Genomic DNA, 15,400 nt, shown 5'->3' with positions numbered 1-15,400 from the left:
TTACCCTCTGTTAGTGATAGACATACCAGATGCAGAGTAGCTAGGCAAGCTGTTTTTGTGATGCATTTTCAGAAGCAACTGTGTTTTGAGTCCTTTAGGTTATAACATTTAAGATAATCTAGGTGTAGGCTAGATTACCCCTGTAGGGTGCAGGGATTTATAGAGTTTAGCCAGAGCTTGCCCATTTTTCAACTGTGCTAGAAGCCTGGCTAAGTGCTGGCACATCAAGTTTGCCTCCAGATTGCACATCATCCAGTGTCCTCCAACTGACAATAATATAGAAACGTAGAGTCAAGCCATTGGATGGTATGAAAGGTCCTTCTGAAATACTTGCAGGTGATACATATTAGAATTTGTCTGAAGATGATACTATCCTGTAAACTGTATTTTCTATTTATGAAATAGAAATGCTGATGTGCTAGAAAAACTTGTGGGCTGTGAAAAGCATGTCATGTGGCTGTATTTGCCATGTTTTAATTTCAGTGCTAAAAAAAGAGCATGCGCAGTTGGTTTATGTAATGAATCAAAACAATATTCTCCACAATGCAGGTCAGGATTTTTTTTTCCAGAGGATTATTCAAAAATTACTTAGGTTTCTTCTTGCAGGAAAAGGATGAGCTTTTGTACAGTGCAGTCCCACAGCTGTAATCCACCTTGTTGTTGTGCCCAGTTTACATCTCCCTTTCTGTTGGGCTCTGCAACCTTTCCTGCTGATTTCTGCGTGCATGGTTGGCTTCATCACTGCTTATCTGCTGAAGATTGACTGACATGCTTTACAGTCCTGTATGCCGGGAGAGTTGCTAGCTTAATTTGGTGACAAATCACCCTCAACAGAAAGATCTATTCAGACGTCATTCCTAGGACTAACCCCTAACAATATCTTTGATCTTTAAAGTTCCAAGTGACTGGATTCCTAATTCACCCAGTTACACATTCATTGCCAGATGGAGCAGTGTACTTCCTGAAAGCGTTATGTGCTGCACAGCAGGAGGTGCATGCAAGCGGAACTGCTATAACAATACTAATGATGATCATTCTAGTGATGGGCTGTGTCTGCACTCCAGTGATTTATACTGTTGTTGTAAAGGAAAAAAAGTCTGGTCCACAATGTTCAGGCAAAACTCTGCGGGAATGCCCCTAACAATCAGCTTCCTAGTGAAAAATGCAGAACAGATTTTAGACTGTCATCCCAGTAAATACAGTCTTCTCTTTTTTTCTCTCCCTTATCCTTTACAGTTTCATGAGAATATGGAGTTGCATCTGGTTCATGCTAGGGGTTAGCTAGAGCTGTGAATGTGAACTGCTTAGGTGTAACAAGTTACCTAGAATTAGGATAAACTTTCATGGTTGCTCTATTTCTAATGCTTTTTGTTTCAAGTACTGTTATAAAACAGTTGTGAAAAATAAGTAGTAGTTCTGCCTGTAGTTTACAGCTGTCTCTTCAGGCTGTGAGTTAAGTAGCATCATCAGGGTTTAATGAAGTGAGCTTCAAGATTGCTTAAAGGTTACTGGAAGAATGTAGGACAAAGGCACAGTATAACAGCTTTGGAAATCCAAAATCGGTGCATGCCATAAGTAGATGTTTGTCTATGTTGTGTCTCGACTGAGTAAGGTTCAGTGGCTTATTTCCATCTCCTTGGAGTTTAGTAACAGTATTTATTTCTGCAGGAATACCATTGGGATACCAACTTCTGAATTCTCTGGAAGAAAAAGTGTGTTACAGGGGAAACCTTGCGTCATGCCCCTGGGACAGAGTTTGCCTGTGGTGCAACAGTGGGGAGCTGTGATCACTTCGCAAGCATCTTGGAAAAGGTGCAGAGCAGAGGCCCTGCATTCGATCCCTTGGCTCACTGCTATGAGGACCAACTCACATGAGGATGAGGATGGCATGAGGATACTGATAATAAGGTTTTTTATTTTTGTACCAAGTTAAAACCCACAGGAGGCTGAAGGGAGGTGAGACTCTACCCTGGGAAGTTCTGGCAGGAGGCTGCTGCTTTCTGTAACTGTCTCAGAAATACAAGTGAGGAATTCAAAGTACAAGACAGATGAACAAAGAAGGCAACAGAGTGGAACTAGTAACAGCCCCAGGGAAAACCAGAACAGACAGGGAAGAGTGTTACAAAGTGCTCATCAAATTTACATGCAAATAGTAATGCTAACATTGTACATGATTAACTCCTCACTTGACTGAATCCTGTCTGGATGAAAGTGTATAGATTTAAAGTTATGTTTATGTCACCTGACACTGAGGGGATGGACAGGTTCTTTTAGGGATCCTTGGCAGAATGATGATGACACTAAGTTGTAGTTACAATTAAAGCTTTATTTTCTTAACAGGATTTTATGATTAGTATAGCACAGAATGTGTGATTAGAATGGCACAGGATTTCTCCAAGCAGCATCAATGTAGTACAATTTATAAGTGGCATAATACAGAATTTGTAATACAACTTGACATTTCTAATCACCTGGTCCCTCTGCAGATCAGGTTGGTTCTTAATATGTGGTTTGCTCTAGTCATAACCTAGAGTCAAAAATCATATAAAAGAATACGAGTCACTCCGTCCATCCTCAGAGGAAGCAGACGATGGTGGAGGTGTCCCTGGGCACTGGGGGGTCCTGGTGTCACTGTCCAGCAGCAGTCCTGGTCCAAGTTTCCCCTTAGGACTTGTAACTGCTTGGTTTTACGCACAGTGCTCTGGGTGCCATTACGCTTCCCTGTTCTGTGGCAGGGTCATCGACAACACAGGGTTGGCTGGGTCCTTGGGACCTTGAAGGTGGTGGGGAGGGGTAGACGAAATCTGTTTGGTTTGTCTACTTGGTGCACAGGACCTTCAGGGCCTGAAAATGGGGAGAAAGGGAACAAATACATGACCTGCTTGGTCCCAGAGAATGGCTGCTGGCCTTAAAAATGGCATTATGCTAACATTAGTTATGCTAATGACATTACCAGGGTTTGGGAGCAGGAGGTACTGGTCATGGTTCCTTTAAGAATTGCTTTACAAACAGTATCTTAACTTCTTCTAATCAAATATTAACAATCTATTTATGGTTATTCTTCACTGTCTTTGTTGGTTCAGTTTCTATCTCAGCCATTGCCAAACTGTGAGAAAGCAGAATTTCTCTGAGCAGTTATAAAGTGGATATGTAAAATCTTGTTTTTTCCTTGGTGGAATTATTTCACACCTATATTATTGCCCTCTATGAACAGAGCTGCCTGCTGCTTTAGCTTTCTTTTACCTCCCTGCCAGACAGAAAGCCTGTCTGTCTTGCACTGTAAGGCTTCTACACTGTTGCAGCCAGTAGTAGCTATAAATGAATGTTAATTCGTTGTACCCACTGCACTGCAGACTATTCATTTGTTGTGTAGTCCCTCTGTTAAATAGATCAGAATACCCTGCAAAGTCAAATGTGAATGAATGAAACAAAGACTTAGTGCAGCTCTGAAGCATTTGGCTGTTACTATTCCATGAAGCTCTGCTAGGCAGTCTATTTTGTGAGGCAGAGTTCATGACATCTGTGATTACGTGTTCCACATTTGAATTTGGCAAAAATAATTTAATTGAGAAAAGCAACTTGTTTGCTAAGACTCTGAAATACAGTGTGATGTCATTCAAGTTCAAATGTAAAATATTTTATTAACATTCCCATAAGAAATTACATTGGCAAGAGCTTTTGGTAAAAGGTTTGGAGAGAATCAACTTGGAGTTAAGATTTTGACTGCAGAATTTTCAAACTCTTTTGGTCTTGTGGCATGCCATGGCAAGGAAACACTGCTGCCTGCAGACCTGTGGGTGTTGTTCAAAGGCAACTCCTAGTGTCTTCTCCCTGCCATCAGAGGCTACAAAAATTGTTCACTGAAAATCAGCAGGCTGACATTTCAAAACACTTATCATCCTTGCTGAATCAGGGGCTTTACAATTTTTGCCACTATAAACAAAGAAGACTGAATACTGAGAAGTATTTACACCAAGAGAAACAAAAATTCATTGTTGTGCCTCAGAGAAACACAAAGTATGTGGAGTGAAGCATGCTGTTAATATTGCATAATCAACAGTTGTCTGTGCTTTCTTGACAGTGATTTTTTTCTTCCAGTGAGTAAAGATTTTTCTTTGCATAGATTTCCCCCCCCTGCCGGTTTGCTAACTCTGGCTAAGTTTTCCTCAGGGTGTCTGAATCATAGCTTATGAAATACTGCTGGCTGTTTCCTGCAGGTCCCTTTACAAGAGCCACAGAAAACTTCATGTTCATTGCCTTAGCAGCATAAAGTTATGCTATGGAAAGGGTTCTTAATGTAGGAAACAGCTTCTGAAAGATGACCATCCTCACCTTTGTACTCACTTTTGTGGGATGTGTGGTAATGACTATCTGACAATTGCTTGAAATTCTACAGCAAAAAGATGGAAGAAATTTTACATTTTGCTGTCTTAATGTATGTTCCTCTATTTTAGTATCTTCCCATATAATCCAAAAATGCATTTTCTAGGATACATTTTCAGGCAATAGTTAATAATTAGTCAGTTTATTTCCTATATGTTAACTCAGTGCTGACTGAAGTTCAAGACAAAATACAAAGCAGATAGTGAAGGTTCATCATTTAGAACAAGTACTTTCCTGCATAATAAAGAAAAAGGAAATTCTGTTCCTTATGCATACTTATATAGCATGTCTATACATAAGATGTCTTAATCAGAAATAGCTCAGGTTATGATATTTAAAGAAAACCTTTCAGAGGTTAATTCTGACCTGATTTATACCTTCTATACACCACAGAAGTTTTCAGTATAGTTAGAGGGAAATTTGTCCAGAAATTCAGATTTAATCCATGTATGTTTGCATTTTTTTCATACCATTTTCCCCTATTGTATATTGAGTCACTTTGAAATAACAAAGTTAGCGTTTTGAATTTCTGATTCTCTGGCTTTGACTCAAAGAACCGGACTGGATTATTCCCCAGTCTTCCTAGTACCTTTTGTCAGGATCAGAGTGCATGTGCTTTGTGTATGGAACGACCGTCAAATAGAAAAACTAAGCACGGTGGAGACGCTATGCTAGGAGTACAGTAACTGACCTGTGTCCACTCACGTCTTGTGCACTCGAGGTGCAGAGTAAATCGGAGGTTGCGCTCACTACCCAAGCGCTGGGGGAGAAAGGCAGGCGCTGGGGCTGTACGTACGTGAGTGGAGGCGAGACCTCTAGTGGACACGAGGGAGAAATGCTTAATGGCAACACCTGAACACCGCGGCGGGGATCCATCCATAGGTACTGTGCGGGAAAAGCTGCTGCGAAGGCTCTTTCCAGCTGTCACGTGCCCCATCACGCCGTATAGTTTTGATTAAGTGCAGGGGTCCCAGAAGATCAGTTAACATTACCTGACTTCAACTAATTTCAAAATCATAATTGCTTCTCTAACTGAACAGCTACACTGGGACGTTCCCCAAACTGGGGGATGAGAGGCTGGAGAGCAGCCCCCTGGAAAGAGATCTGGGGGTTCAGGTTGATGGCAAGTTGAACATGAGTCACCAGTGTGCCCTGGCAGCCAAAAGGGCCAACCGTGTCCTGGGGTGCACCGAGCACAGCATATGGTAGCGGGGTGAAGGAGGCGATTGTCCCACTCGACACTGCGCTGGTGCAGCCCCACCTTGAGTGCTGTGTGCAGTTTTGGGTGCCTCGGTACAAGAAGGACATCAATCAACCTGTTAAAGCGTGTCTAGAGGAGGGTGACGTAGGTGGTGAAAGGTCTCGAGGGCAAGACTTGGGTCACTTGGTTTGCTCAGCTTGGAGAAGGCTGAGGGATCTCCTCTTTCTGGTGACCAGCAATAGAACACAAGGAGACAGAATGAAGCTGCATCAGGGGAAGTTCAGACTGGACGCTAGGAAAAGGTTCTTCACTGAGAGGGTGGTTGGTCACTGGAACAGGCTCCCCAGGGAAGTGGTCATGGCACCGACCCTGTCAGAGTTCAAGGACCATCTGGATGATGCTCCTAGTCATGTGGTTTAGTGTTAGGTAGTCCTGCAAGGAGCAGGGAGTTGGGCACGATGACCCTTATGGGTCCCTTCCAACTTGAGATACTCTGTGATTCTGTGATCCAAAGGACCATGCTTTGGCTGAAGGAGGCTCTGACTTCTCTTCCCATACGGCTGACGTCTGCTTTCAGCCACTGCAGGGAGGCTATTTAGGAGCTAGAATTCTGCACTTGGAATGAGGCTTCCTTACAGCAGAGAAATTTCTACCTAGGACACTCTGGCCTAGTTGTTTCAGGACTACAACTGGAAGACAGAGGTAGGTGGAAAGAAATCAGGTAGGAATTAAACTACCATCACCAAAGTCCTTCAGTTTATTACCAACCTTTTAAAAACTGGACAAAGCCAAAAGCTGACAGTAATATTAACTGGGGATCTTGAAAACAATCACACATGGTGCACATTTTGGTATAATTAACAGTAAAGACATCTATCTTCCATGGTGACATACCTCAATATCTAAACAAATTTCTTCCTGTGACTATGTATCAATGATGTGAAGTAGGACACTTGGCACAGTGCCACCCACTGCACTCAGGATAAACATTTAGATGGTCAAAACTGGTTTTATTTACAAAGTTTTTCATGCATGACAGCTGACTTTTTCTTCTAAAATTATATAAAATATCTAGGAAAAGGATGACATCGCATACTTGTGTGAACAACAATGAAAGAAGAGGAAGAATATTAAAAAGCTTAACTAATAACAGGAAATAGTTGAACTGAGGTAAAGTTACAAAACAATGAAGTCTTGACACTGATTACAGGGCTAAAAAGTAGTTCAAATCTCCAAGCCAAGAACTGACACCCGCAGAAGAGCCAGCCATTATTCCTTGATATTTTGAAGTAGCCTTAATAAATGAGACTCAATAACCTGTTGAACTAAAGCAGAGAAAAAAAATCAGGTTAATCAGCGTTCAACATTTTTTCACATTTTTAGGGTTGTACTATTTTTTCCTGGCAGATTCCTGCTTGTCCTGTACAATCATTTAATAAAAACCAGACAGGAATAAATTCACTCTGGGAAGAGAGTTTGCATCTCTTCAGAAAATAAAAGCCTCATATAATGTAAAACCAATACACCCAGTAAGGCAAATGATGGGTTTTGGAGGTGATGATCTGTTTGCTGGTTTGAACAGGCTGATAGATAGCATATGGAAAGCAAATTTTTAGGCCTGTAATTGCAAAGCAGTCAAAAACGTTTATTAGAAGGTACTTTTGTGGAGCGTTTTGAGATTGAACTCTTGAAATAGTCCTACATCTAGACACTTGTGAAGTTACTGGCCCCACCCATAAGCACAGGGCTCTGCTTGGAGAAGCTACACGTGCAGTGCTGGGCTTATTTTTTTATTCAGTTCATTTCTGTAATGGCAGACATTTCACAGCTTTCAAAATGAAGGCTGCATGAGGGAAAACCAATGAAGAGTCCCTCCTTTGCCTGTTTCTCAGAGCCAAATAAGGTAGCCTAATTCACTCATCCTGGCACTACTATTGTCTGCCTCCAAGACAAACTAGAGCTAGAGCTAGTCTGACGGGGAAGAAGGTTTTGCAAACTGCATCGCATCATGCCAATCAACAAAGCGCCAAGGTGAAGGGTTCAGGAGGGCTGCAGGCCTCTTATTGTCCAGTGCAATGCACACTCCTTTGTACAGAGTGGGGGAGCAGCTCAGCTCCCCTTGTCTGGATCATGGCTGCATCAGCCCAACACACCATTACTTGTGCCCACACATGCAGATTCAGGTCAGTGACATTTTCTTACCACACACCTGCCTTTCTGAGACAGGGACGGAAACTACTACCCATTTTGGGCTGATAAATTGAGGTGTATTAAGACTCATACGATAGTGTTCTTACAGCTGCAAAACCTCTACTAGGCCATTACAGCAGCTACATAAACAAGGAGCAGTAAAAATAAAAATAAAAAAACCTTATATTTGAAATACTCACCACTCCGATAGCCCAAGGCTACAGCCAAATCCATGGAATTATAGCCAGCATCTGTCTCGATAGTTGGATCAGCACCACTTTCTATGTAAAACAGGAAAAGAAACTCGTATTTCTGACAACGAGAACTGATAGTACATTATTACTGACAATTCAGTTTGGACAGTCTGCTTACCAAGGAGAATTTTTACACATTTCACATGGTTCCCATGTACTGCATATAGTAGAGGTGTGCCTCCATTCTGCAAAAGCGGAGAACAGCCTTAGACGCTTAATGACTGAGCAGTCTGCAGTTGTAATTCCTTAACACACTAGTATACTTCTATGTATCAGTAAGAGACTTCACAGGTTTTATAAAAAGGAGGTTCAGTTTTGGTTCTTCACAACTTCCATCTTTTTTTGTCTACTGTTTAGAATGTAAGCTCACGCTTCTACAAGGACTCAGTATTAGTCTCATTCTCTTACCAGGAAGTCAGAACTAGTAGGGCCAACTTCTCTCATCCTATGGAAGTTTTGAAAGTCTCAGATATTTCAGAAAAGGTAGAACAATTTTCAAACCCAAGCCAGTGCTGTGCCTTGTTTCAAATTTCTGACCAAAGTACCCTCTGACATAAATTCAAGCTAGAGTCTTACCCAGTCATACTCGTTGACATCAACCCCACAGTCAAGCAGCATTTTGACAATATCTGTGTATCCTTTACTGCAAGCCAGTGAGAGGGCACTTTCTCGCCCTTTCCCCAAAATCTGAGGATCTGCACCCTGAAATAGTAATAAAAAATGAAATTAACCATGCTTTTTTTTTTAAAAAATGTGAGGTTTTATGCAGGACTTAATTTTAAAACTTTTAAGTGTATAGCAGCATTGACAAATTTAGGAAGGTGAATTGAACTAAAAAGTAAATCAATTTAAAATGAAGTGTGTTATTTTCCTTACATTCTGGAGGAGAAATTCCACTACTGCTATCTGCCCATGAGCTGCAGCCCACATCAGAGGGGTAAATCCTTCTTCATCCTTATGATTGATTACATTTTCTGTTTAAAGAAAAATATGCAACTTAGTAATCTCTTTCACTAATGCACTGTATGAGCTGGAAATGTGCTGACATATCCGTGGTGAATGGACTGAGGTAACAGTGTGTCCTAAAAGTCATTCTCAACTTTAAAAAAATTATATCGCAATGGTGGTGCAAATATCTTTGTCCAAGAAAAAAACCACATCCAACTCACCACAGTAAAATTTAAGATTTGTTTTTTTGGTTTTTTTTTTTTTTTTAAGCGCTATAAATCAAGCTCTGTTTTTACTCAGAAGTGTTACAAGTTGTCTGTAATCTGGGCTTTACCTCTGGAAAGAAGAGAAGGGCTGCTTGAAAAATAAAGAGGTACATTCTGTATTAAACTGTACAAATTTTTTTTTTTTCAACCGAGCCACACACTCTTGTAAAGAATTAGCTTGTAAAGCAATATATATATAGTATAACTCCGTTATCCCCAAAGTTCATGTAATCAATAGGGTGTTTTGTGTAAACAATTAAGGTTTACTGACAGTGCAGCTGGAAGGAAAAAGAACTTTTTAAACAATTAGCTGACTGAAATAATTGAGTTGGAATTTTTTTTTAATATCTAAGCATGCGATTTTTTTAAGTGCTTATCATAGCACCACAATATGCATTTTTAACTGTTACTGACACTCCAGAATCAATTTGCTTTCCATCTACATGGCTCATTACAAAGTATATAGACTCAGCAACTCATTACCTGCCTTCCAGTAAACATGTCAACAAAGATGCACTGAAAGCATGGCTGATTACTAATAGTACATTAAGAATATACTATTAACGGTAGTCAATTCAGTACATTATGTGGAGTTGAAATTTTGTATAAGTATTATGGACACACAAGTATCACACTAAAGACTACCACACAACTCAGAATGAGTAGCACTATTATTTTGCAGGTGTGCGCTATGGCTTAAATTAGCAACATATAGCTCTATATGTTGAAAGATTAAATAGAATTGGAAAGCCACCATTAATAGAAATGTGTTTTAAATTACAAAGATAATTAAAAAAAAAGTAAATTAACTCTTCTGATAAAACTAACTGGTTCTCCCTTCTCATTTCCAAGGATTACCTATACAGCTGGGAAGCAGGGGGAGGAAGGGATTTACCTACAACTCCTGGTAACGCTAATGTTTAATTTAAAATCCAAATCATAGCAATGGTGAATAAAACACTCATGTGAAACAATAGTCCACATCTGCAAAGAACAGATACTTCAAATATCCTTCAATCTGTACCATAATCAAGGATTTCTTTTTTAATACAGCTTTGGGGAAAAAGTCAAGCACAACAGGGTATAAATGCCCCAAAGAAAAAAAGGAAGGCATTTAATCTCCATCTGTCTCACCTTGTTCAATACGTGTGGCCAGATATAACATTTCTCCCTGAGCAGCCAGCTGATGAACTGATAAAGCTGCAAAAAGGGAAGCAAAATGTGTTAAGACACTGCAGTCTTCATTCTGCTCTATTTGGAGCTGGGCATAACATGTCCATTGGCTTGAGCAGTACAGAACCTGGATTTGAGAGTGTAGATAGGTTTCACCTTATACTCTGAACAGGAATCACTATCTTAAAAACTGAAAAGTTTCCAAAGCTTTTCATAGGTTTAGGTAATTTTTTAACCAATGTAGAAAACAAAGATACTTCCTGCAGTGACTTTTTACAAGGCAACATGCTCTCTTCTCTGACACTTGGTCAGCACCTCACGATCACATTAAGAACATTTATCAAAGGAAAATAAGCATCTTTTGATAAATTAAGGCTGTGTAGTTTAAAAATGACATCTAAGAGATCACATGCCATGAGGAGACCTGTCATGCTGCTCAATAAAGCCCACAGCAGGACTCTCACTCGCTACAATGTGGAATAGATCAGACATTACGTAACTATACACAACATGACATCTACAGGGGAAGAAAGAGATTGTGTTTGTTTTTTATTTTTAATAAAAAGTACCAAGCATTAAAGCCAGAATAATTCTTAAGAGATTATGAAGGAAAAAATCTCTGATCCCATAGTAAACTCTGCACAGGTGCATGGTTTTGATAATTACAACTTGGAACAGGTCTGAAAGGTGCTCGAGAGGGAATAGATAATAAATTATCCACATTATATAATAACAAAATTAGCTAATGATTACATAATATATAAAATTCACTGTCCTTTTCCTATACACTACATGAAAGCTTGATTTTGTTTTCAGAAAGACTGTGTATTGTGTTCAGAGGCCTATGCTGCAGCTCCAGATTAATTTTTCCCATGCAAGTGGCCTTTTTTTTTTAAGCATTGGACTTATGATTTATAAAGGAAATAATTTATAGATGAAGTAAATTACAGAGAATTTATAAAGAAAATACTTTACAATTAAGAATAACAAAACCCCATAAATAATACTGCCTTCTTGACTTTGAAGATCTGTGAAAATCATGACATTTGCAGTAGTCTGTAGCACTTACCAATCATCTAATTTTAATAAATTTTACAAGATACACAAATTCTGAAAACAAATACATGAAGTATATTAACTTAAAGCTTAGAAAATATTAGAAAAACCTTTACTTATATTTTTTAAATCAAGAATTGGATCCTCTCTGGAAAATACACTTCTGTTATGAATTCAATACAGCAGGTGGATTACTGTTTTATGGCTGGAACCATGTGAAATTAGACAAGACCACCTCAGTGTTTTCTTCCTATATTAAAGTTCATTACAACACCAAAGAAAAAATCTGAAAAATCTTCCAAGCATCTAACATACAGTTCACAAAATAATTATTAACAGTAAGGCAGAAGGATACTTACAGTTTACAAGCAGAGGTGTTGTAGAGACCTCATTTCCCCTGTGTTTGTTAGTTAGGGTAGTTGATTGTTTTATTGGTGAGAAATGCTTAGTAGTTGATGGAGTATAAACATGTCTTACTTGGATACCAGGGGAAGGAGAAGTGTGGATGTTGCATTCAGCTACATTGAACAGAGAAAAAAAGACAGGATTTTAGCACTAGTAAGAGCATTAAAAGCAAGCCACAGATTCTAAGTCGAACTAGAAAGCACCAGTATCACAAGATCTTTAAAACCCATGTTAAGTAAGATTTGTGACATGTGCTTTTTCCACTGTGTATTGTGAGAGTTGAATAAAGGTCTGTATTCACTTCTAGCATAAAACAATGCTGCTATCTTACACATTTGGTATGGCGTAATGTCACCCAGAGACAAGCTGGTGTCTAAATGAGGTAAGGCTTTGTCTAGATTTTCAACATGCCTGGCATGGATTTATCAGGCAGCTCCATTTAGCCTGTCATATCCTTACCAACACTCTCCAGCACAGTAACATGATGCAGCTCTGGTCAGTCATGCAGTCAGGTAACTGCTCAGCTGATCCCTTTGCCTACTCCCTAACCAGTCCACTGCATGGGTGGAGATGACCTTCACTAATTTTCTTCACCAAGATTTTTTCCACTCCTGTTGGATAAAATTGTAACTGCATTATGAACGCCTTAAGAATACGTATCCAGCAGGAAGAGAGCTACTCCACACTAACTTACATAAAATGCGAAGCAGGTCACCAGTTAGAATTCAAGAAGTCATTCAGTGCTGCTGTGTTTGTTTGTACTAACTTTTCTACCTATCAGAATCTAATGGCATTTTATTACAGAACATATATATGTTATCTTTGCTTCTAATTCTCAAAAGTAGCTTTTGGTTTTGAGAAGTAGCTGAGAAGCCAAGTAATTTTTAAGAAGGTAACTGATTAAATGCTGGAAAGACATATTGAAGGATTAAACTCCATTACCGACTAAATTGATTTGACACCAGCGTGCGCTAGTAGTTAATGACTGGAAGCTAATTAACACGTACACTGAATTCACACCACACAAATTTGAGGAGAGAATCAATTAAAAAAAGCAGAGGGTAATCGGATGAAAATGAAATTACATTTTGTTGCCAATCAAATAGCTACAGCGGACTTGATTAAATTAAGTGACCCACCAGGGACTTTTTACTTGCGGTCCCTAGATTCGCATGACTACTTCTAAAGGGTTCACAAATGTTACCTAAGAAAAACAACCCTATCGCTGATGGGTCTAAATTTGTTGTTCAGGTCTGCAGCCCCACTAGTAAGCACTTAGCGCCTGCAAATCAAACAAGTCTGAAAAATTACAATGGCTGAACTGCAGCCAAACAATACAAATCAGAGAAACCATCAAAATCCATAATAGGTCTGTGTTTATATTTGTTACAGGAAATGGGTCAAATTCAACCTCATGAAAAGATACATCACTAACAGTCTGAAATATGACGGCGAGCACTGGAAACCACAATTGTTAAGGGGAAATAGATGGAAGTCCTAATTCTGTTCTCTATCGATACACTCAACCGTAAAAAAAAGCACACATGAATTCTGACGAAGCTGCCCAGTAATGGCTGGAGATTAGCTGCAGGGATCCAGAAATGGAGCAATCTTCACTGTCAAGTAGTGTGAAGCTGAAGTGGCAAGCCAATCCCTACAACAACTACAGGCTTTGTACAGCCATATTGATAAAACAAAGTCAACTGCATGACTCGTTATTTTGTCATCATACTAGTGAAAAGATAAAACATGCTGCAGAAAGCTACTGAAGTTGAAATGATCATATAGTGCTTTCAGCAGTGTTTTGTAAAGATACATACATTCAACAGTGCGTAGCATGTTGTAGGACATGCTACGCAAAAGAAGTAAGCTTGTTTTCATAATCAGCATCAGCTTTTATTAAATTAGAGACTTTTTGTGCTGTTACTTTTTTAGTTAAAAAAACATAATTAAAAATGTGATTTAAAAAATAATATTGGGGGAAATTAATTTCACATTAATAATTCTTTAAGCATATTAAAAAAATGTTAAGAGGAACAAATCTTAGAAAACTATTAATGATTAACAGACGTGTAAGGCAGAGGCTTTTTTTTTAAAAACAGAACAGCTTAACAGGATGCCACAGACCGCACGTAACAATTTGTACCATAAAGTTCAACCTTTAAATAAGACAGATGCCACTTCAAGGTCAGAGTTAACTTGGTCTTGAATATTTTTACTGTCCTCCTCATTCAAAGATTTCACAAATCGCGAGCAGACGTTCATATCAAATCTATTGGGCAAAATGAATTTCATTCCCATGGCGACACTCTGAGCTGGGCCTTCCTCTGTGCTAGAGTCAAGCTGATGCTCCACTTTAATGTCCGGCATGGGCGGAAGGCTGTAGCTAGTGGTACATTCTTCCACAATTAACTGGGCCCCAACATCTAAGTTTGTTGAAGATGCCATGGCCTCAGTCATGTAAAAGTTTTACGCAGAATGTTTCTTCATAGTTTCTAGCCACAAGCAGTCCTGGCCAACCACACTGTATCTAAAGAGATCCCGATGTTTGAAGAACCTGCAACTGAACACATGTAACGTATGTTAACAACATTCTGGTGAAGCAATGCATAAAAAATACAGCAAACTTGGCTTCCTTTAAGTTTAAGGCATTTGGTTTTGATAGTGAAAACCTTGGTGAAATACCAGTCTTACTGCCGTCACAAGCTATTGGCCAAATGCCCCGTTTAAGTTTTAGCACAGGGATACTTGATCCAAATTCCCTAATGAAGCCACTAGGAGTTTCATCTAAAGGATGTTTCAGAGTATTAGGTGCGTTTCAACAAAAAAACCACCGGAACGAACCACGTCCATACTGAGGCAGGAACAAGCTATAAGAAGATGACTTTATTTTCTAAAAACATTAGACTTCAAGGAAACGTTAAAGTGACTTTACGTCCCTTTACGACTCTAAGTCTTTTCATGACCCGAGTAAAATCAATGGCTTCTACCATACGCGTAGGAAAACGACACCTCCCTTTTAGACCGGTGACAGCACAGCATCCTCGAACACCCCGGGCTTTCTGACAGCACCGCGGGAAGCCCAACGTCCGGCCGGGCCAGGCCCCGCGGCCGCGGACGGGACGGGACGGGACGGGACGGGACGGGACGGGACGGGACGGAGCGGCGCGGCCCGGCAGCCCCGGGCGCCCCTGGAGCCCTCTCCGCGCCGCGCCGCGCCCCGCCCCACAGGCCGCCGGCTCCGGGAAGAAAGGCCCGAGGGCAGGCTGCGGCGGCCATGCCACCCTACCACCGGCGCCGGAGAGCAGCCGCCGGAGAGCAGCCGCCGCCCGGCAACCCCTCCGGCAGCGTGGGCCGGCGGCTCGGCTCGGCTCGGCTCGGCTCGGCTCGGCTCGGCTCGGCCGCCTCACCCTCCATCTCACCTCGGCGCCGCCGCTCTGTCCGCTGGCGAGGAGGGGGGAAGTGACGCCCTACCGCCCCGCCGCGGCGGCGATTGGCTGGGGAGGGTCGCCGCGCGATGACGT

At 40.6% G+C, this 15,400-nt stretch overlaps 1 protein-coding gene across 1 annotated transcript; it reads right to left on the bottom strand.

The window, feature by feature from the left end:
* Positions 1 to 6,318: 6,318 nt before the first annotated feature.
* Positions 6,319 to 15,361, bottom strand: ANKRA2 (ankyrin repeat family A member 2). The gene is made up of 9 exons (XM_075020325.1): positions 15,299 to 15,361; positions 14,036 to 14,439; positions 11,831 to 11,989; positions 10,377 to 10,442; positions 8,905 to 9,002; positions 8,605 to 8,730; positions 8,147 to 8,213; positions 7,975 to 8,055; positions 6,319 to 6,909 (listed from the first exon to the last, which is right to left on the bottom strand). Exons 2-9 carry the CDS (start codon positions 14,334 to 14,336, stop codon positions 6,854 to 6,856), a joined length of 954 nt encoding a protein of 317 aa, XP_074876426.1. The 5' UTR covers positions 14,337 to 14,439; positions 15,299 to 15,361; the 3' UTR covers positions 6,319 to 6,853.
* Between the last annotated feature and the right edge of the window lie 39 nt (positions 15,362 to 15,400).

Source organism: Buteo buteo, chromosome Z (assembly GCF_964188355.1).
Source record: "Buteo buteo chromosome Z, bButBut1.hap1.1, whole genome shotgun sequence".
Lineage (NCBI taxonomy): Eukaryota > Metazoa > Chordata > Aves > Accipitriformes > Accipitridae > Buteo > Buteo buteo.
This window is presented reverse-complemented; position numbering and strand designations above follow the sequence as displayed.